At 42.5% G+C, this 23,548-nt stretch overlaps 1 protein-coding gene across 1 annotated transcript in view; it reads right to left on the bottom strand.

Moving 5' to 3' along the window:
• MTREX (Mtr4 exosome RNA helicase) overlaps nucleotides 1–23,548 on the bottom strand; it is a gene marked incomplete in the record, with an annotated part of 385,857 nt that overhangs the window by 229,250 nt on the left and 133,059 nt on the right. The window contains 2 exon segments of the mRNA XM_053701279.1: nucleotides 10,325–10,488; nucleotides 11,080–11,268. Of these exon segments, the coding sequence (XP_053557254.1) occupies nucleotides 10,325–10,488; nucleotides 11,080–11,268 (353 nt within the window).

Genomic DNA, 23,548 nt, shown 5'->3' with positions numbered 1-23,548 from the left:
CCTTGCTCTCCAAAAACAACTGCGCATTAATGGCGCGAAAATGAGGCTCTGTCTATAACTAGAAAGGCCGCCATCTGAAAAAGGTGTCCAACACAGTGCCTGCCGTTTTTCTAAACGTTCCCCAAGATTATAATACCAATAATTAGTTAGAATCTGCATAATATGCCTAGTAAAGCAATTGTTTTAGCCCAGAAAAATGTCTACCAGTTTTTAAGCCCTTTTTGAAGCCCTTTATTCTTTTATGTTTAACTAAGAAAATGGCTTACCGGTCCCCATGAGGGGAAATGACAGCCTTCCAGCATTACATGGTCTTGTTAGAAATATGGCTAGTCATACCTTAAGAAGAAAAGTCTGCTAACTGTTTCCCCCAACTGAAGTTACTTCATCTCAACAGTCCTGTGTGGAAACCGCAATCGATTTTAGTTACTGTCTGCTAAAATCATCTTCCTCTTACAAACAGAAATCTTCATCCTTTTCTGTTTCAGAGTAAATAGTACATACCAGCACTATTTTAAAATAACAAACACTTGATAGAAGAATAAAACTACATTTAAACACCAAAAAACTCTTAACCATCTCCGTGGAGATGTTGCCTGTGCAACGGCAAAGAGAATGACTGGGGTGGGCGGAGCCTAGGAGGGATCATGTGACCAGCTTTGCTGGGACTCTTTGCCATTTCCTGTTGGGGAAGAGAATATCCCACAAGTAAGGATGACGCCGTGGACCGGACACACCAATGTTGGAGAAATGGCGCCACATCCGGTAACGCCAACATTTTTTGGCGCAAAAAAGTAAAAAAAATGACGCAAATTCCGGCGACACGTATGACGCCGGAAATGACAAGAAAATTTTTGCGCCAAGAATGACGTAATAAAATGAAGCATTTTCAGCCCCCACGAGCCTAACAGCCCACAGGAAAAAAGTCAAATTTTAAGGTAAGAAAAAATTGATTTATTCATATGCATTATCCCAAATATGAAACTGACTGTCTGAAATAAGGAACGTTGAACATCCTGAATCAAGGCAAATAAATGTTTAAACACATATATTTAGAACTTTATATAAAAGTGCCCAACCATAGCTTAGAGTGTCACAGAAAATAAGACTTACTTACCCCAGGACACTCATCTACATGTAGTAGAAAGCCAAACCAGTACTGAAACGAGAATCAGTAGAGGTAATGGTATATATAAGAGTATATCGTCGATCTGAAAAGGGAGGTAAGAGATGAATCTCTACGACCGATAACAGAGAACCTATGAAATAGACCCCGTAGAAGGAGATCATTGAATTCAAATAGGCAATACTCTCTTCACATCCCTCTGACATTCACTGCACGTTGAGAGGAAAACCGGGCTCCAACCTGTTGCAGAGCGCATATCAACGTAGAATCTAGCACAAACTTACTTCACCACCTCCACAGGAGGCAAAGTTTGTAAAACTGATTTGTGGGTGTGGTGAGGGGTGTATTTATAGGCATTTTGAGGTTTGGGAAACTTTGCCCCTCCTGGTAGGAATGTATATCCCATACATCACTAGCTCATGGACTCTTGCTAATTACATGAAAGAAAACAGCATTTAAATGTTTATTAAACTGAACGTCAAGAGGACTGGTTACCTCAATATCCAAAGTAATTAACACTTCTTTTAATAAAGAATGCATATACTCTATTTTAAATAAATAAGTAGATTTGTCAGTGTCAATGTCTGAGGAAGGATTTTCTGTATCAGATAGATCCTCATCAGGAGGAGGATAAATTATTATGTTGCTGGTCATTTGAAATTTCATCAACTGAATGAGAAGTTTTAAAAGACCTTTTACGTTTATTAGAAGGTGGAAATGCAGACAAAGCCTTCTGGATAGAATCAGAAACAAATTCTTTAAAATTCATAGGTATATCATGTACATTAGAAGTTGAAGGAACTGCAACTGGCAATGTACTATTACTGATGGACACACTATCTGCATGTAAAAGTTTATCATGACAACTATTACAAATGACATTCAGCGAAATAATTTCCACAATCTTACAACAAATGCACTTAGCTTTGGTAGAACTGATGTCAGGCAGCAATGTTCCAGCAGAAACTTCTGAGGCAGGATTAGATTGAGACATCTTGCAAAATGTAAAAGAAAAAACAACATATAAAGCAAAATTATCAATTTCCTTATATGACAGTTTCAGGAATGGGAAAAAAATGCAAATAGCCCTCTGATAGAGAAAAAGGCAAGAGGCAAACATCAATGGGGTATTAAAATAATGAAAAAGTTTGGCGCCAAGTATGACGCACAACGTAACTGAAAACTTTTTTGGGGCCAATAATAACCGGAAATGACACACTCGCGTCACTAATGACGCAACCGTATGTAAGGCTTCGCCGTCAACTACGACGCCGGAAATGACAAAGTTGCGTCATAGACGTATTTTTGGTCGCAAAAAAAATTTCTCGCTCCAAAAATGACGCAATAAAGTCTAGCATTTGGCGCACCCGCAGGCCTAATACCGCCCGCAATTTGCAAGAAAGTAGTCAATTGAAAAAAAGACTAAACCCCAGGTAAGAAAATGTTTTCTTAAATTTTTTTTTATTTTCCCCAAATATGAAACTGACAGTCTGCAGAAGGAAATTCATGAACCTGACTCATGGCAAATATAAGTACAATACATATATTTAGCCAAGGTGTCTTAAGTAATAAAAAACATACTTACCAAAAGACACCCATCCACATATAGCATATAGCCAAACCAGTACTGAAACAGTTATCAGTAGAGGTAATGGTAAATTGAGAGTATATCGTCGATCTGAAAAGGGAGGTAGGAGATGAATCTCTACGACCGATAACAGAGAACCTATGAAATAGACCTCCGTTAGGGAAATCATCTTATTCAAATAAGTGCTACTCCCTTCACGTCCCACTGACATTCGCTGTACTCTGAGAGGAATCAGACTTAAACAATGCTGAGAAGCGCATATCAACGTAGAAATCTTAGCACAAACTTACTTCACCACCTCCATAGGAGGCAAAGTTTGTAAAACTGAATTGTGGGTGTGGTGAGGGGTGTATTTATAGGCATTTTGAGGTTTGGGAAACTTTGCACCTCCTGGTAGGATTGTATATCCCATACGTCACTAGCTCATGGACTCTTGCCAATTACATGAAAGAAACTAGTATATGCACGCCTATCCCATTTCCTTACAATAAACTCCCTTCTTGACCCACTGCAATCTGGATTTTGTCCCCATCACTCCACAGACACAGCAATTGTTAAGGTTACCAATGACCAGCAAAATCCAAAGGCCACTTCTCTCTGCTTATCCTCCTTGATCTGTCCGCAGCCTTTGACACTGTTAACCACCCTCTTTTGCTCCAAACCCTCCAATCCTTCGGCATCTGTGACACAGCCCTCTCGTGGATCTCTTCCTACCTGTAAAACCATACCTTTAGTGTAGTCTTGTCTGGGGCCTCCTCTGCACCATCACCACTTTCTGTCGGAGTACCGCAAGGCTATGTCCTCGGTCCCCTTCTCTTCTCAAGCTACACGTCATCACTAGGTTCCCTAATAAAGTCCCATGGTTTCCAATATCATTTGTATGCCGATGACACCCAAATCCACTTCTTTGCACCAGACCTATCTCCTTCCTTGCTAACCCGTGTCACTGTCTTTCTCACATCTCTTCCTGGATGTCCTCTCACTACCTCAAGCTAAATATCTCCAAAACTGAGCTCCTCATTTTTCCCATCTTCCAAAATCTCCACCCCCAATCTCTGTATAACTGTCGACAACTCCATCATTACCCTTACCATGCCCGATGTCTTGGGGTCACATTTGACTCAGATCTTTCTTTCACTTCTCACATTCAGTCCTTGGCTAAAGACTGCCGCTTCCACCTTAAAAACATCTCTAAAATTAGACACTTCCTTACACAAGACACATCTAAGATTTTAATCCACTCTCTCATTCTTTCCCGCATCGATTACTGCAACTCTGTCCTCTCTGGTCTCCCCACCTGCCGCCTAGCTCCTTTACAATCCATAATGAATGCCTCTGCCAGACTCATCTTCCTTACACGTCGCTCTTCATCTGCTGCACCTCTCTGCCAATCCCTTCACTGGCTTCCTCTTGCCTCTCTAGGATCAAACACAAAATTCTCACTCTGACATACAAAGCCCTCAACTGCACTGCTCCCCCCTATATCTCAGACCTTGTCTCCAGATACTCTCCCTCCCTCCCGTCCCCTTCGCTTTGCTCATGACCTACTCTCCTCCTCTCGTTACCTCATCACACTCTCATTTACAGGACATCTCCAGACTGACTTCCATCTTGTGGAACTTTCTGCCTCCCTCCACAAGACTCTCCCCTAGTTTTGAAAGCTTCAAGTGCTCCCTAAAGACTCTACTGTTCAGGGATGCATACAACCTACGCTAACCTTACTTTATACCAGTTCCTCTCCTCCATTGCTATCCCCTGAACCCCCTTAGCATGTAAGCCTAAGAGTCCAGCTGTTTGTAGATCACCTTCTTAGGAGCTGACTACAACAGTGCAACTCTTGGCAGGGTCCTCTACCCATTTGATCCCTATAATTGTTTTTTTGTACTCCGCATTTGTTTATAGCGCTGCAGAATCTATTGGCGCTCTACAAATAACCGATAATAATAATAATAATAATAATAATAATGGTAAATCCTTCTGGTAACAGGCTTACGAGCCTGAACCATGGTCTCAATAAACGACTCGGAAAAACGAGACGCCATCAGATCCAATTCTTGTAACCCCCATTTGATTGTTTACCTGGAGAACACTCCAGATTGAGTTCCCACTCCCCGGAATGGTAAGTCTGTCTGCTGAGAAAATCCGCTTTCCAATTGTCCACTCCTGGAATGTAGATGGCAGACAGCAACTGTGAGCCTCCGCCCACTGGATGATCTGAGCCACCTCCTTCATGACTAAGGAACTGCGAGTTCCCGCTTGGTGGTTAATGTAGGCCACTGAGGTTATGTTGTCCGTCTGGAACCTGAGAAATTGGTCTAGGACCAGATGAGGCCAAGCCATCAAGGCATTGAAGATCGCTCTCAACTCCAGAATGTTCACGGGGAGAGCAGATTCCTCCTGAGACCAAAGTCCCTGCGCCTTCAACGAGCTCCAGACTGGCTGGCATCCGTTGTCACGATTACCCAAGAGGGTCTCTGAAAACACGTTCCCTGGGACAAATGTTCTTGAGATAGCCATCACGGAAGGGAATCCCTTGTTGATTGATCCAGAACTCTCTGAGAAAGATCTGTATAATCCCTGTTCCACTGAACGAGCATGCATAGCTGCAGAGGTCTCAAATGGAACCGAGCAAACGGAACTATGTCCATGGAAGCCACCAACAACCATATTACTTCCATGCACTGGGCTACTGATGGTCGTGTTGCTGACTGTAGGGACAGGCAGGCGGACAGAATCTTGTCCCTTCTGACCTCCGTCGGAAAAAATCTTCATAGCTAGAGAATCTATAATGGTTCCTAAGAAGGTCACTCTTGTAGACGGAACCAGAGAGCTTTTCCCCAGATTGATCTTCCAACCATGGGAGCAAAGAAAGGCCAACAAGATCCTTGTATGGGATGGCGCCTGCACTAGAATGTTGTCCAGATAAGGTGCCACTGCAATTCCCCGGGCACAAATTACTGCCAATAAGGCTCCCAGGACTTTTGAGAAAATTCTGGGAGCTGTGGCAAGGCCAAACGGAAGCGCTACAAACTGAAAATGTTTATCTAGATAGGGAAACCTCAAATTTGTGATGATCCCTGTGAATGGGAACGTGTAGTTACGCATCCTTCAAGTCTATGGTTGTCATGAATTGGCCCTCTTGAATCAGAGACAGGATGGAGAGGATAGTCTCCATCTTGAAGGACAGTCCTACTCTGAGGAACTTATTTAGTAACTTTAGATCTAGAATGGGTCTGAAAGTTACCTCTTTTTTGGGAACCATAAACAGATTTGAGTAAAACCCAAGACCCTGTTCCTGATCTGGAACTATCACTCCCAAGAGGGAAAGGTCCCGCACACATTTCAAGAATGCCTCTCTTTTTATCTGGTCTACAGATAATCTTGAGAGGTAGAACCTGGCTCTGGGAGGAAATGTTTTGAACTCCAACTTGTACCTCCCGAGAAACAAAATGTCCACTGCCCAAGGGTCTGGGACATCTCGCGCCCAGGCCTGCGCAAACAGAGTCTGCCCCCCCCACTTTATCCGATCCCAGATCGGGGGTAGCTCCTTCATGCTGACTTGGGTTCAGTTGTGGGTTTCTTGGATTGCTTCCCCTTGTTCCAAAACTGACCTGGTTTCCAAGAAGGCTTGGATTGCTCCTGTTTGGCAGATGCAGGGGAAGACTTACCTCTGAAGATGCAAAAGGAACAAAAATTATTTTGACGCCCCTTTGACTTGTTCTTGTCTTGAGGCAGGAAATATCCTTAACCCCCTGTGATATCGGAGATAATCTCAGCCAAGGCTGGCCCAAACAAGGTCTTACCCTTGAAGGGTATAGCCAAAAGTTTAGAAACATCCACAGATCAAGACTTAAGCCATAGCTCTCTACACGTTAAAATAGCAAAACCAGAAATTTTAGCTCCCAATGTAATAACTTGTAAAGAAGTGTCCGTTATAAAGGAGTTGGCTAACTTAAGAACTTTAATCCTATCCTGAATCTCCTCAAGGGGAGTTTCAGCTTGTAAGGACTTGGATAAAGCATCAAGCCAATAAGCGGCCGCCCTGGTTACTGTAGCAATGCACACCGCTGGTTGCCATTGCAGCCCCTGATAAACAAATCTTTTTTAAAAGGGCTTCCAATTTATTAGCCATAGGATCCTTAAACTAACAACTGTCCTAAATAGGAATAGAAGTCGTTTTAGCTAAAGTGAAATAGCACCTTAGGAACCAATTGCCATGACTCCTTGAAGGAGTCAGCTACCGGAAACATTTTTCTAAACACAGGGGAAGGAGAAAAGGGAATACCTGGCCTCTCCCATTCCCAGTTGATAATCTCTGTAGCACGGTCTGGCACTGGAAATACCTCCCCAGGAGAAGGGATATCAAAATATCTATTCAATTTGCTAGATTTTTTAGGGTTGACAACGACAAGGTAGCTAAAACCTCCTTAAGTAAGACACAGAGATGTTCAAGCTTGAATCTGAAGGAAACCACTTCAGCATCAGATGAAGGAATTACACTGTCTGAATCTGAGATTTCACCCTCAGAGGCTACCGACGTATCCTCCTCTTCCGACTTGTGCGAAGATGGAGTCCGGTCAGCCTGAACTAGATCTGAAACCTTATCTGATTCTATAATGTTCCTCTTACGCTTCTCCTGCAGCATGGGAATGGCTGCTAGTGCCTCAGATACCAGGGCAGCAATTTCAGCCTTTAAAAATACTCCACCTGGAGACAGAGAGGAACCGCAGGGTACTGCATGTGACATCGCTGCAGAATGGGTTAAAACAGGGGCAGGTTGTGAAAATGTCTGGACAGCCTCATCCTGAGGGAATGGTGGCTCAGAATCGAAAAAAAATGTTCCTTATATAACAGAGTGCTATCAATACAAGAACTCCAGAAAGGTAAGGGTGGCTCTACTTGGGAATCCAAACAGAGTCTGCACAGATTAGAAGGGATAGACCCTGGATCCATTTGCACAGAAATTAAAACACAAATTTAAACACAAAAACTGTAAGCTATTTTTTTCCTGTTAATTTTCACCAATAATTTCTAAAATTACAAAAATAAACTTCCTCAGCACCACTACACCTCAGCGATATGCTGAGGTGCCTACCTACTCCTATCGCCTCGGGTTGACTGCTGCAACTACTTTCTGAGCTCCGTAGAGTTAGGATGATATGCGACAGAGGAGAAATCTGACCGAACAGCAGTGAACTCTTCTGATACACTTCCTCTTCACAAAAACGGCGCCAAAATGACAAACGGCGCGGATCGGGTCTAAGCCACTTCCCCTTAATGGCGTCACGTCTGGAGTAAGCGTCAGTGAACTAAACCAGCCGCAAAAATAATGTAACTCAATAACGGTTTCTCTAGAAAATGAAGCAGTTTACTCTGTGGTTTAAGCCAGAAAAAACTACTGCATAAAAATCTGAGCCACCAATACAGAAATAAATAAAATGCTCCTACTATTTCCCTACACAGATGCCCTGCAGTACCCTGCCATGAAATAACCCTGTTCCCCAGGATTAACCCTTAAAAGTGCAGTGGTATGTAAATGTCATAAGAGATATATAATAAAAATGGCACTTACCTGCATTCCTGGCTGTCAGGCAGGAGGACAGTCCATCTGATATGAGAGGAAGCCACTCCTCACAGAGATCTAAGAATAAGAAAAGGACAGAGTAAACCTACTTTGGCCTTTTTACATAGGGCAGCAATGTGTTAGAAAAACTCAGTGAGGCCCACCCCACAAGTTCCTATTTGCTCTAAAGCTACCACAGCCCTGTTGAAAACCATAACATGGAGTACAGCTAAACCCCATTGCGATGGAAGATAAGAGCAATCCTGCCCTGGCTACAAAACAAAAAAATCTTGATAGAATTCTTTATCAGACACCTAATTACTTCACCTCCTCCTTGCACTAGAGGCAAAGATAGTGACTGGGGTTTGTGGGAAGGGAAGCGATACTTAAAAGGGAAAGTTCACCCAAAAATGTTCTCCCCTTTAAATTATTCCCAATGATCCTTTTAACCTGCTAGAGTGTATTACATTGGTTACAAGTAGCTACTTTACTCCTATTTCAGCATTTGATATAGCCGATTTAGCCTGTGGTATCGCCACCTATACTGAACACATTAATACTGGAGTATAGGCTATTGAATAGCCTAAGTATACACAGCCAGCAGAAGGAATTACACTCTCAGTGGGATGCAGGATCGTTAAGTAGTAAAATTATCATTTTCCATTGTTCTCTCTATGTATTGAGCTTTGGTGTTCCAGCCAAATAAAAGATAAGGAAGCACGTCTGTTTACACAAACTTAGAACATAATGAGATCTGATATCACCTTTAAGTTCAACCCATTGTAATAGGCTGTGGTTTCAAAGCACAAAATCAGCTACTTCATATACACAAATAAGCACGAAAATGGAATTTCTAAAATATTTTATACTCTGCAGTTGGTATAACAAGTCATTTAAAATACATTAATGGAAAAACAATTTTACAGTGCAGGTAATCTGCAGGCCGTTCCCCCAACTGAAGTTTTCCCAAATTCATCAGTTATGTGTGAGAACAGCAATGGACCTTAGTTACAAACCGCTAAGATCATCAAACCTCCAGGCAGAATTCTTCTTCTAATTTCTGCCTGAGAGTAAAACAGTACAACGCCGGTACCGTTTAAAAATAAACTCTTGATTGAAGGTAAAACTACACTAAGTCACCACATATCTCTTGATACTTCCTTTCTTGTCGAGAGTTGCAAGAGAATGACTGGGGGTGGCAGTTAGGGGAGGAGCTATATAGACAGCTCTGCTGTGGGTGTCCTCTTGCAACTTCCTGTTGGGAAGGAGAATATCCCAAAAGTAATGGATGAACCCGTGGACTGGATACACCTTACAAGAGAAAACAATTTTACAGTGTACTGTCCCTTTAACAGCTTTGCTGTGGTGCTCTTTGACTCCTCCTGCTGGCCAGGAGTGATATTCCCAATAGTAATTGATGATCCCGTGAACTCACCATGTCATAAGAAAGAAATTAAATTTATATGCCAAATCTGAAACCAAACTCTGTTGGTCAGAGTACTTTACTACCTCCACCGTTCCTGAAAGCCTTCCTTACACGCTGAATAGGAACAAAGGCGAGAGGTTGCTTTCTCAATAAAGGTTTAAGTTTCTCAGAAAAAAAAGTTGTCAGTGCCTGACTGAAGTTTATCATTAATAAGGAGCCTCAAAAGTGACCACTTAACAATAAACTGTATAAAGAAGCTGTATTTGGGATTAAAAAGATTAAATAACCATTTTGAATTCACTTTGTAGTTTTTCAGATTTTTTTTTTTATCATACACAGTTTGCCCTTTCTGGAGCACAGGATCTGGACTGTGCTATAAACCCCCAACAAAAAAAAACTATTTATATCTTATCGAACAGAATGCAGCCCCCTGTTGGTGTGCAGTTTTCATGTATTATTGAGATTGTGATCGTCTCAGAAATAAACTACCAAAATTTGTTTTCTAGCAAAGGTAGTTTCATGGATAAACTAAAAAGAGTTATGTTAAAGAAAGTGATATGCAATTATTTGAGGTTTTCCACAAATATATTTAAATTTAGTTATATTCTATTTAGTGGTGATCACCTGCTAATTTCGCAAGCCACACGACCTTTCATCTCTATGACATCAGCTGATGTTGCAAAACCCATCCTTCTTAATACCCTCTTCCGACACTTCAGTTCATCCATTTGTAACACTGTACGAGCTTTTTTTAATTCCCGTTTTGCTGTTCTAATTTCAACGGCAATCTGAAGCGAAATAAAAAATACAAAAGTTTATAATGCAGATACTGTTTTTGTAATAAAGAGGAAGCAATACATATGGAACCCCCCGCCCAAAAAATAGGCAGCTCTCCCATCTTTATTCATGTTCTTACCTATAAAATTAAAGGGACACAAACCCACGTTTTCTTTCATGATTCAGATAGAGCGTGCAATTTTAAGCAACTTTCTAATTTACTCATATTATCCTTCTTCATTCTCTTGGTATCTATTTGAAAATGCATGTATAAGCTTAGAAGCCGGCTCATTTTTGGTTCAGCACCTGGGTAGCGCTTGCTACCCAGGTGTTGAATCAAAAATGGACCTCCTCCTAAGCTTATATTCCTGCATTTTCAAAGAACGATACTAAGAGAATGAAGAAAAATTGATAACAGGAGTAAATTAAAAAAAAACGTAAAAATCGTATGCTCTATCTGAATCATGAAAGAAAAAAAAAATTGATTTTGTGTCCCTTTAACCTGCAGCAATACAACAGAATATACAGCTCCTTGCAACTTTAGCTTGTTTTCTCAGTAATATACCATATAAAAACAACAAAAAGAAATTAAAAGAAAATACCTGAGCTTTCTTCTCACAAAGTTTGTAGACAGACTCTAAATTTGGGTCATTGTTAAGAGGATGTGAATACATTCTGTGTTCAAAGGCTTCTGTCTTTTGAATAACTTTTTTCAGTCCCTGGTCTTTGATTCCCATATCATCAATAGGATCAAGTATAGGTATTCCATCAGGAAAGCGTTTCTGGACCTCCTAAATGATTAATAAAAAAATGTTTATTCTTTAGAGATGCCATGATTTTTACAATTGTATGTAATAAAGATAATTTGGGGTTGAACACAATCCTTTAGAAAAGTTTAATATAATGTTTCTAAAAACAAAATTTATGCTTACCGGACACGATGAGTTCACAGATCATCATTAATTACTGTTGGCAATATCACTCCTGCCCAGCAGGAGGCGGCAAAGAGCACCACAGCAAAGCTGTTAAATATCACCTCCCTTCCCTCCCACCCCAGTCATTCGACCGAAGTAAAGGAGAGAAAGGAAGCAACAAGGTGCAGAGGTGTCTGAAGTTTATAACGTAACAACAACCTGTCTGAAGAACAGGGCGGGCCGTGGACTCGTGTCAAGAAAGAAATTTATCAGGTAAGCATAAATGTTGTTTTCTTTCTAATGACACGATGAGTACACGGATCATCATTAATTACCGTTGGGAATCAATACCCAAGCTAGAGTACACAGAGGACAAGAAAGGCAACCGAAACGGAAGGCACCACTGCTTGAAGAACCTATCTCCCCAAAACGGCCTCAACCGTGGCAAAAGTGTTACATTTTGAAAAAGCGTGAAGAGAGAATCAAGTTGCAACCTTGCAAATCTGTTCCAAAGAAGCTTCATTTTTGAATGCCCAGGAATAGAAAACAGCCCTCGTAGAATGAGCCGTAATTCTCTTAGGAGGCTACTATCCAGCATTTTCATAGACAAAGCGAATGATACTCTTCAGTCATAAAGAAAGAGTAGCCAATAGCTCCCAGAGAAAACCACAAATAGAGCAGAAGACTGAAGAAAATCCTTAGTCGCCAGTAAATAGAATTCTAATGCACGAACCACGTCTAGATTGTGCAGAAGCCGTTCCTTCTGAGGAGGAGGATTAGGACACAAGGAAGGAACAACAATCTCAGGATTAAAGCTCCGGTCTGAAACTACTTTAGGGAGAAACCCTAATTTAATACCTAAGACCACCTTAACCAAAGAGAAAAATAAGGTAAGGAGACTCATACTGTAATGTCGAGAGCTCTGAAACTCTACGAGCAGATGAAATAACAACAAGAAACCAAACTTTCCAAGATAAAAACAATATCTAAGGAATGTACCGGCTCAAACGGAGTCCCATGGAGAACTTTAAGAACTAAATTAAGACTCCAGGGAGGAATAACTGGTTTGAATACAGGCCTGGTCCTGACCAAGGCCTGATAATTATGTAACAAAATAGACAAGGCAGATATTTGAACCTCTAGGGGACTTGCCGAGATACACCTTCTCCAAACTACTTGGTGAAAGGTCAGAATTCTAGGAATCCGAACTCTACTCCAAGAGTAGCCCTTCGATTCACCCCTCCTAGACCCAGGTTTACAAGCCTGAATCATAGTCTCAATGACTGATTCCAAAAATTCACTCGGATAAAAATAAGAGTTTAATCTCCAAGTAGCCAGCTTCAGAGAAACTAGATTTGGATGAAAGAAGGATCCTTGAAGTAGAAGGTCCTTCCACAACGAAAGTCTCCAAGGTGGAAGGAAAAACATGTCCACCAAGTCAACATACCAAATCCTGCAAGGCCACGCCGGTGCAATGAGGGTCACCGACTCCCTCTCATGCTTGATTCGAGCAATGACTCGAGGTAGAACAGGCAACCGGAGGAAATAGGTATGCGAGAATGAAATTCCAAGTACCGCCAGAACGTCTATCAGTACCGCCGCCTGAGGGTCCCTTGACCTTGACCCATACCTAGGTAGCTTGGCATTCTGCCGAAATGTCATGAGATCCAATTCCGGCTGACCCAATTTGAGATTCAGGCTGGAAAAACCCTTCCGGATGGAGTTCCCACTCCCCAGGATGAAAGGTCTGCCTCCAGTTGTCCACTTCTGGAATGTGGATCTCTGCCCACTGAATGATCTTGGCCACCCTGACATGGCGAAGGAATTCTGAGGTCCTCCCTGATGGTTGATGTAAGCCCTTGAAGTTATATTGTCCGACTGGAACCAAAGCTGAGGCCAGGTCAGGAGAGCATTGAAGATTGCTCTCAATCCCAGAATGTTTATGGGCAGAACAGACTCCGACCGAATCCATGTTCCCTAGGCCTATAGAGAGCCCCAGACTGCTCCCCATCTCAGAAGGCTGGCATCTGTTGTCACAATCACCCAGGAAGGTCTGCGGAAGCAATTTCCCTGTGAGAGATGATCCAGAGACAACCACCAAAGTAGAGAATCCCTTGTCTCCTGCTCCAGCTGAAATTGCGGAGACAGATCCGTATAATCTCCGTTCCACTGCCTGAGCATGCTTAACTGCAAAGGGCTGAGATGGAAACGGACAAACGGGATGATGTCCATTGCCGCTATCATCAGCCCAATTCAACTCCATGCACTGAGCCTCTGATGGCCGAGGAGAGGACTGAAGTGCCAGGCAAGAATCGAAATCTTTGATTTCCTGACATCTGTCAGAGAAAATGTTTATTGCTAAAGTGTCTATTATGGTTCTCACAGAAAACTACCTTGTAGTTGGGAGCTCTTTTCCAAATTCACCCTCAATGAGACTGTAGGAAAGATAACAACATTTCTGTGTATGATCCGACTTGTTGATGGATGGGACCATGCAGGTATGCGTCCCTGAAATCCACCATGGTCATAAATTGACCCTCTTAGACCAAAGGAAGAATAGAACAAAAAGTTTCCATCTTAAAGGACAGAACTCTGATAAATTTGTTTAGACTCTTGAGATCTAAAATTGGTCGGAAGATTCCCTCCTCTTTGGGAATCACAAACAGATTGGAATAGAACCCCAGACCCCATTCCTGCATTGAAACAGGAAGTATCACTCCCAGGTCGGAGAGGTCCCGTACACAGTGTAAGAACACCTTTCTTCTTATCTGGCTCCAGATAATCTTGAAAGCAGAAACCTGCTTGGAGGAAGGAGTAGAAGGATTCTCTTGAAATTTTGAAAGGAACAAAAATTAATCTTAACTTTAGGGAGGAATGACCCTTACCTCCCGTAATATTAGAAATTATCTCCGTCCAACCAGGCCCAAACAAGGTCTTTCTCCTTGTAAGGAATCGCCAAAGGCTAGGCTTAGATGACACATCTGCAGACCAAGATCTTAACCATAAAGTTCTGCGAGCCAATATGGGAAGCCTGAAATCTTAGTACCCCACTTAAAGGGACACTCAATCAAAATTAAACTTTCATTATTCAGATAGCGCATGCCATTTTAAACAACTTTCCAATTTACTTCCATTAACTAAATGTGCACAGTCTTTCTATATTTAAACTGAGTCACCAGCCCCAACTGAACATGTGCAAGAATAAGTGTGTATGCATTTGTGAATGGCTGATGGCTGTCACATGGTACGTGTATGCATTTGTGATTGGCTGATGGCTGTCACATGGTACAGGGGGAGTGGAAAAAGACACACAGTAACTTAAAATTGTCAGAAAAAAATAATCTACTACTCATTTGAAGTTCAGACTAAGTGCTATTGCATTGTCTTGTTATCTTGCATTTGTTGATTATGCAAACCTACTGTGTTGACTGGTCCTTTAATACCTGAAGGGAAGCATCTGTAATAAAGGAGTTGGCCAACTTAAAAGCCTTTATCTTATCCTGGATTTCTTCGAGGGGGGTGCCTGACCGAATAGAATCAGACAACACATGAAACCAGTATGCTGCCACACAAGTGACAGTAGCAATACAAACTGTAGGTTGCTATTGTAAACCCTGGTGTACATACATTTTCTTGAGCAACCCCTCTAACCTCTTATCCATAGGATCCTTAAAGGAACAACTACCCTCTATGGGAATTGTAGGTCTCCTGGCTAGCGTGGAAATTGTCCCTTCCACCTTGGGTACCGTCTGCCAAGACTCCTTGAAAGAGTCCGCTATGGGTAAAAATCTTTTTAAATATAGGAGATGGAGAAAAAAGGGATACCCGTTCTCTCCCATTCCTTAGCAATGATCTCAGAAGCTCGATCTGGTACAGGAAAAAAACCTCCTCCATGGAAGGTACATCCAAATATTTGTTTAGCTTACTGGATTTCATAGGATTAACAACGACCGTGGTGTCGTCGTCTAAAGTAGCTAAAACCTCCTTAACAGACAGACGGAGGTGTTCTAGCTTAAACCTGAAAGATACTACTTCAGTATCAGCAGGCGGAATTATACTGTCAGAATCTGAGATTTCACCCTCAGATGCTACCAAAGTATTCTCTTCCTCAGGCTTCTGGGAGGGGACCTCAGACAGCAACAACTGTGACAGAAACTTTGCTCACTGAATGTTTACTTTTCCTCTTGCGCTTTCCCTGCAGCATGGGTAAAGCAGACAACGCAACCTAAACCACAGAATACATGAGGGAAGCGATGTCTTGCAAGGTAACTCCAAGAGTCGTCGTGGAGGAGGCCCAGGGCACTGGTTGAATGGACGCTAAGTTTTGGGACACTTGGGGAGAAAGCTGCAGTATATATTGAACATTGTCAGAATGCTCCTGAACAGCATCCGAGACAATGTTGGCTCAGAAAAAGGTCTATTCCTGAACTGTAAAATTCTCTCAATACCTGAGGAACAGAAACGGATTGGTGGTTCCACATTAGTATCAAATCAAAGTATATGTAACATCTTTATTCACATTTTGATCAATTAAAAATTGGATATCATAACTAGAATTACCTCACAAAAAAACGTTACTGTGTCTTTAAATGTTAAAAGTAATGTATTAATTTTACCTTACAATTTATTCCATTAAAATTGGATCTCTAAATTAGAATCTCGTAGGGCCTCTTGGACCATCTGTATTCACAATTTGATCAATTAAAAATTGGATACCTTAACTATAATTACCTAAAAAAATAAATGTTACTGTGTCTTTAAATGTTAAAAGAAACCAATTTATTTTGCCTTACAAATTTTTTTTCTTTAACAATAAAAATCAGTCAAATCTCCACACCTCAGCTAAGCCTAGCTGAGGTGCCTGCCTGCCACCGGATGGAATAACTAACAAATAGTAGGCGACCGGACTCACTTAAGACACTTTTTAGTTTAGTATGTGAGGCCTCTCTGCTGCGTGACATAATGCAGCAGAGAATACCCACAATAGCTACTCCGTACCACCGGAAATGAGGATATGAATAGCAAAAAGGCGCGCAAACAATGTCGCGTACCTTAGCTCCGCCCATCGTGGGCGTATCAAGATAAACCTCCCGGGCGGCTAATGACTATAAAAATAAAGCTCTCGAGAGTTGAGAAATTGCACCTAACATGGCGTATTCACAGTTAAACCTCCCGGTCAGCTAATTATGTAAAAAAGGAAATTTATGCGCACCTGATAAATTTGTTTCTTTTACGATACGATGAGTCCACGGATTTCATCCTTACTTGTGGAATATCGCCTCCTGGTCAGCAGGAGGCGGCAAAGAGCAGAGCTGTATATATAGCTCCTCCCTTCCCTCCCACTCCAGTCATTCGACTGAAGTTAGGAAGAGAAAGGAAACGCCAAGGTGCAGAGGTGTCTGAAGTTTAACAAAAAGAAAATAACCTGTCTCAAAATAACAGGGCGGGCCGTGGATTCATCGTATCATAAAAAAAACAAATTTATCAGGTAAGCATAAATTTCCTTTTATTTTACAAGATACGATGAGTCCACAGATTTCATCCTTACTTGTGGGATACAATACCAAAGCTATAGTACACGGATGAAAAGGGAGGGACAAGACAGGGAACCTAAACGGAAGGCACCACTGCTTGAAGAACTTTCCTCCCAAAGACAGCCTCAGACGAGGCAAAAGTATCAAATTTGGAAAATTTGGAAAAAGTGTGAAGAGACGACAAAGTTGCAGAAGCATCATTTTTTAATGCCCACGAGGAAGCTACAGCCCTAGTGGAATGAGCCGTAACTTGCTCAGGAGGCTGCAGTCCAGCAGTCCCATATGCAAAACGGATGATACTCTTCAGCCAAAAAGAAAGAGGTAGCTGTAGCTTTCTGACCCCTATGTTTCCCAGAAAACGCAAAAAGAGAGAAGATGATTGACGAAAATCCTTAGTAGCCTGCAAGTAAAACTTCAAGGCACAGACCATCTACAAACTATGTAACAGCCGCTCCTTCTTAGAAGGATTAGGACACAAGGAAGGAACAACAATTTCCTGATTAATATTTTTATTTGAAACAACCTTAGGAAGAAAACCAGGTTTGGTTTGTAACACCACCTTATCCGAATGAAAAATAAGATAAGGAGAATCACATTGTAATGCCGAAAGCTCAGATACTCAGAGCAGAAGAAATAGCAACCAAAAATAAAACCTTCCAAGATAATAACTTAATATCTATGGAATGCATAGGTTCAAACGGAACCCCTTGAAGAATTTTAAGAACTAAATTCAAACTCCAAGGAGGAGCAATAGGTCTAAACACAGGCCTGATTCTAGTCAGAGCCTGACAAAAGGATTGAACATCTGGAACATCTGCCAGACGCTTGTGTAACAAAATAGACAAAGCAGAAATCTGTACCTTTAAGGAACTAGCTGACAACCCTTTCTCCAATCCGTCTTGGAGAAAAGACAAAATCCCTGGAATCCTAACCCTACTCCATGAGTAGCCTCTGGATTCGCACCAATAAAGATATTTACGCCATATCTTATAGTAAATTTTTCTAGTAACAGGCTTACATGCCTGAATCAAGGTGTCTATGACCGAATCAGAAAAACCTCGCTTAGATAAGATTAAGCGTTCAATCTCCAAGCAGTTAGCTGCAGAGAAACTAGATTCGGATGATGGAAGGGCCCCTGAATTAGGTCTTTCCTCAATGGAAGCGACCACGGTGGCTGAGATGACATGCCCAGATCGGCGTACCAAGTCCTGCGAGGCCATGCAGGAGCGATGAGAATAACCGAAGTCTTCTCCTGTTTGACTCTAGCAATCACCCGGGGAAGGAGAACAAATGGAGGGAACACATAAGCTAGGCTGAAAGACCAAGGTACTGCTAAGGCATCTATCAGCTCGGCCTGGGGATCCCTGGACCTGGACCCTTATCTCGGAAGCTTGGCATTCTGACGAGACGCCATAAGATCCAACTCCGGCCTGCCCCATCTGAGAATAAGGTTGGCAAATACCTCTGGATGAAGTTCCCATTCTCCCGGATGAAAAGTCTGTCTGCTCAGAAAATCCGCCTCCCAGTTTTCCACACCTGGGATGTGGATCGCCGACAGATAACAAGAGTGAGCCTCCGTCCACTGAATTATCTTGGCTACTTCTGTCATCGCTAAGGAACTCCTTGTTCCTCCCTGATCACTGATGCAAGCTACAGTCGTAATGTTGTCCGACTGGAATCTGATGAACTTGGCCGAAGCCAACTGAGGCCAAGCCTGAAGCGCATTGAATATTGCTCTCAATTCTAGGATATTGATGGGAAGTAGAGACTCTGTTCGAGTCCATACACCCTGAGCCCTCAGGGAGTTCCAGACTGCACCCCATCCTATCAGGCTGGCATCCGTTGTCACCATCACCCATGAGGGTCTGCGGAAACATGTCCCCTGGGATAGATGATCCAGCGACAACCACCATAGAAGAGAGTCCCTTGTCTCCTGATCTAGATCTATTTGAGGAGACAGATTTGTATAATCTCCATTCCACTGTTGGAGCATGTTCAGTTGCAGAGGTCTGAGATGAAACCGAGCAAACGGAGTGATGTCCATTGCCGCTACCATTAGTCCAATTACCTCCATGCACTGAGCCACTGACGGCCGAGGAGTGGACTGAAGTGCTCGGCATGTGTTCAGAATCTTTAATCTTCTGACCTCCGTCAAAAAGATTTTCATGGATAGATAGACTATTAGAGTTCCCAAGAAGGGAACCTTTGTCTGTGGAACTAGCGAAATCTTTTCCAGAATTACCATCCACCCATGAGTCCTCAGGAAGGATAGAACAAGATCGCTATGAGACTTTGCCAGTTGATAAGATGATGCCTGGATCAGAATATCGTCCAGCTAAGGCACTACTGCAATGCCCCGCGGTCTTAGAACCGCCAGCAGAGACCCCAAAACCTTTGTGAAAATTCTGGGCACTGTGGCCAGACCGAAAGGAAGAGCCACAAACTGAAAATGTTTGTCCAGAAAGGCAAACCTCAGGAACTTGTGATGATCTTTGTGGATAGGAACATGAAGATATGCATCCTTTAGATCCACGGTAGTCATAAATTGACCCTCCTGGATCAATGGAAGAATGGTACGAATAGTCTCCCTCTTGAAGGATGGAACTCTGAGAAACTTGTTTAGACTATTGACCTCTAGAATAGGTCGGAACGTTACATCTTTCTTGGGAACTACAAAGAGATTTGAATAAAACCCCTGTCCCTGTATTGAAACGGGACATATTACTCCCATGGAAGAAAGGTCTCCTACACAACGTAAGAACGCGTCTCTTTATCTGGTTTGCAGATAATCGAGAAAGAAGAAACCTTCCTCTGGGAGAAGAGTTTCTGAACTCCAACTGATATCCCTGAGCCACAATTTCCAGTGTCCAGGGATCATGAACATCTCTTATCCAGGCCTGGACGAAGAGAGAGTCTGCTCCCCACAAGATCCGGTCCCGGATCGGGGGGCTGACCCTTTGTGCTGACTTTGTAGCAGTAGCAGGCTTCTTGGATTGTTTACCCTTGTTCCAAGACTGGTTGGGTCTCCAAGTGGACTTGGTTTGTGAATAATTCCCTTCCTGTTTAGCGGAAGAGGAAACTCCCTTGAAATTTTGAAAGGAACGAAAATTACTCTGTTGCCCTCTCTGTTTGGATTTCTTATCTTGAGGGAGGAGATGACCCTTGCCTCCCGTGATATCAGAAATAATTTCCTTTAAGTCAGGTCCGAACAGGGTCTTTCCCTAGTAAGGAATAGCCAAAAGCTTAGACTTTGATGAAACATCCGCAGACCAAGAATTCAACTATAAGGCTCTGCGTGCTAAGATGGAAAAGCTCAAACTCTTAGCCGCCAATTTGGTAATCTGCAGAGAAGCATCCGTAATAAATGAATTAGCTAATTTAAGAGCTTTAATCCTGTCCTGAATCTCTTCTAAAGAAGTCTCAGTTTTAAGAGATTCTTCCAAAGCATCAAACCAATAATCAGCCGCACTTGTAACCGTAACAATGCAGGCCACTGGTTGCAATAGCAACCCCTGATGAACATAGATCTTCAGATCAGAGAAGTATCCGTAATAAACAAATTGGCTAACTTAAGGGCCTTAATCCGATCCTGTATCTTCTTCCAAAGGGGTCTCTGTCCTAAGACTCTTCCAGAGCATCGAACCAATAAGCGGCCGCGCTGGTAACTGTAACAATACAGGCCGCCAGTTGCAAAAGGAATCCCTGGTGAACGTACATCTTCTTAAGGAGACCCTCCAACTTCTTATCCATAGGGCACAACTATCTTCAATAGGAATAGTAGTCCGTTTGGCCAGGGTAGAGATGGCGCCCTCTACCTTGGGAACCGTCTGCCAAGAATTCCTAATAGCGTCTGCTATAGGGTACATTTTCTTAAAAATGGGAGAAGGGGAGAATGGAATACCTGGTCTCTCCCATTCTTTACCAAGAATCTCTGAAGTTCTCTTGAGAACTGGAAAAACATCTGAGTAAGAAGGGACTTCCAAGTATTTGTCCAACTTACTCAATTTTTCTGGAGGGACCACTATTGAGTCACAATCATCCAGAGTAACCAACACCTCCCTCAGCAATAGGCGAAGGTGTTCAAGCTTAAACCTGAAAGAGACCTCAGAATCAGTCAGGGGCAAGGCACTACCAGATCAGAGAGTTCACCTTCAGACAGGACCTCCGTGGCCCTCCAATTCACTGTGGGAGGGTACGTCCTCAATCGCCATCAGAGAATTAGAGGCTGAATTGACCACACAATTGTCCCTTTTTGTACGCTTGCCGTGCGATATAGGAAAAAAAGTTCCACAGGGGCATTCAAACACATAGCACATCGGACAGTTTGAATCATATCTGAATCCATGATTTAACAGAAAAATACAAACAACTTCTTGACTTCTCTTTAAAAATAAGAATTATTTTCAAACTATATGAAAAACTAACTGTCAGTACCCAAGATACACCCGGATGGAGCTACTGACACAGTACAATAGGGTACATTTTCTGTAAGCAAAGTGAAAAACAGTTAATAAACTTTTTATGTTTTCAGACACAAATGAAGGAAAAAACCGGCACCTTGCTTGGTGGATCGAGGGAGCAGGTAGGCGCCTCAGCAGAGCTGCTGAGGCGCCTACCTGCTCCCTCGATCCACCAAGCACACTTAATACAAGCTCCGGATCAATACTACAATGCCCAAGACTGCTTGCTTTGTAACCATGCGGTCGTGGCGTCTCTCAGACAGCACCTACTAACAGTTGGGACGTTCCGGAAGTGAACACAACACGGCTTCTCTCCAGCCCCAGCGTGCGAAGAAAGTCCCGCCTGTCGTGGGCGTTGCCCTAAGCCCATAGAAGAACGCTGCGACACGGACATATTGTCAGACCGAGCAAAGTATAAATATAACCCACGCGGTCGTGGGGTCTCCCATAGAGTTCTCACAGCTATAGGGAACAAACACAGATACACAAATATGGACCGGAGACTCCGGTAATAAATGTTGCCAAACACCAATACTCCTAACAATGACGAAAGCGAAAAGGGTCTGGACGCCACGGGGGAAAACAATAGATTGGAGCCAAAATATGTCAATCAAGAAAGGGACTATGACGGGCGGATTTTACAGCTGAAACGGAGCGGAATCAAAACGTAAAATATAAAACTTTTGCTTGTATGAACATCATACTCATTTTAGCTAACATATTGAAAACTGCTAAGTACAACCCCAAACTTGACCTTCACTTTAATTGTTTCTATAAAATAACACGCAGCAGGGAATATAAAATAACAGTGTCAGTTCTACATGATCTCCAAGAGAACCCACACTCTGTTGGCAAGGAAGCCCTGTCCCAGAGAGCCTATGACAACAGAAAAAAACGTACAGCCATATCGGAGATAGCACCCAGAAAAATAAAGACTGCATTTACCTCAATGCTGAGTGAAGCATGACATGTCCCACAGGATCAAAAGGTCTTCTCCCTCCTGCAGCTCTGTGGACACAGAAGGGCCTTAGTTACTATATGCTAAGACCATAATCCAGAAGGGCAACACAAGTATGGGAGGCGCAGTGAGGCTAAAACCCCACCAGTTCCCATTGCTTTAAAGCCACCTGTAGCTCTACTCTAGAGGCTGACAAGGAATACGGCTACACCCTATAGTAAAAACATAATTTATGCTTACCTGATATGATAAATGTATTTCTCTTGTGATGTATCGAGTCCAAGGATTCATCTTTACTTGTGGGATATTCTCCTTCCCTACAGGAAGTGGCAGAGAGAGCACCCACAGCAGAGCTGTCTACATAGCTCCCCCCTTAGCTCCACCCCCCAGTCATTCGACTGAAGGCTAGGAAGAAAAAGGAGAAACCATAGGGTGCAGTGGTGACTGAAAGTTTAAAAATAAAAATATATATGCCTGTCGTAATAAACAGGGCGGGTCGTGGACTCGATACAGAGAGATGTATCGAGTCCACGGATTCATCCTTACTTGTGGGATACCAATACCAAAGCTTTAGGACACGGATGAAGGGAGGGTCAAGACAGGGACCTTAAACGGAAGGGACCACTGCTTGTAAAAACTCTCTCCCAAAAATAGCCTCCGAAGAAGCAAAAGTATCAAATTTGGAAAAAGTATGAAGCGAAGACCAAGTCGCCGCCTTACAAATCTGTTCAACAGAAGCCTCAATTTTAAAAGCCCATGTGGAAGCCACAGCTCTAGTAGAATGAGCAGTAATTGTTTCAGGAGGCTGCTGTCCAGCAGTCTCATAGGCCAAACGGATGATGCTTTTCAGCCAAAAGGAAAGAGGTAGCCGTAGCCTTTTGGCCTCTCCGCTTACCAGAATAAACAACAAACAATGAAGATGTTTGACGGAAATCTTTGGTTGCTTGTAAGTAGAACTTTAAAGCACGAACCACATCAAGATTGTGCAACAGACGTTCCTTCTTTGATGAAGGATTAGGACACAGAGAAGGAACAACAATCTCTTGATTGATATTCTTATTAGAAACAACCTTAGGAAGAAAACCAGGTATGGTACGCAAAACCACCTTATCTGAATGGAAAATAAGATAAGGGGAATCACACTGTAAAGCAGAAAGCTCAGAAACTCTTCGAGCCGAAGAGATAGCAACTAAGAACAAAACTTT

Source organism: Bombina bombina, chromosome 2 (genome assembly GCF_027579735.1).
Source record: "Bombina bombina isolate aBomBom1 chromosome 2, aBomBom1.pri, whole genome shotgun sequence".
NCBI classification, from domain to species: Eukaryota; Metazoa; Chordata; class Amphibia; order Anura; family Bombinatoridae; genus Bombina; species Bombina bombina.
Note: the sequence above shows the minus strand (reverse complement) of the source record. Positions and strands in the feature narration are given on the sequence as shown.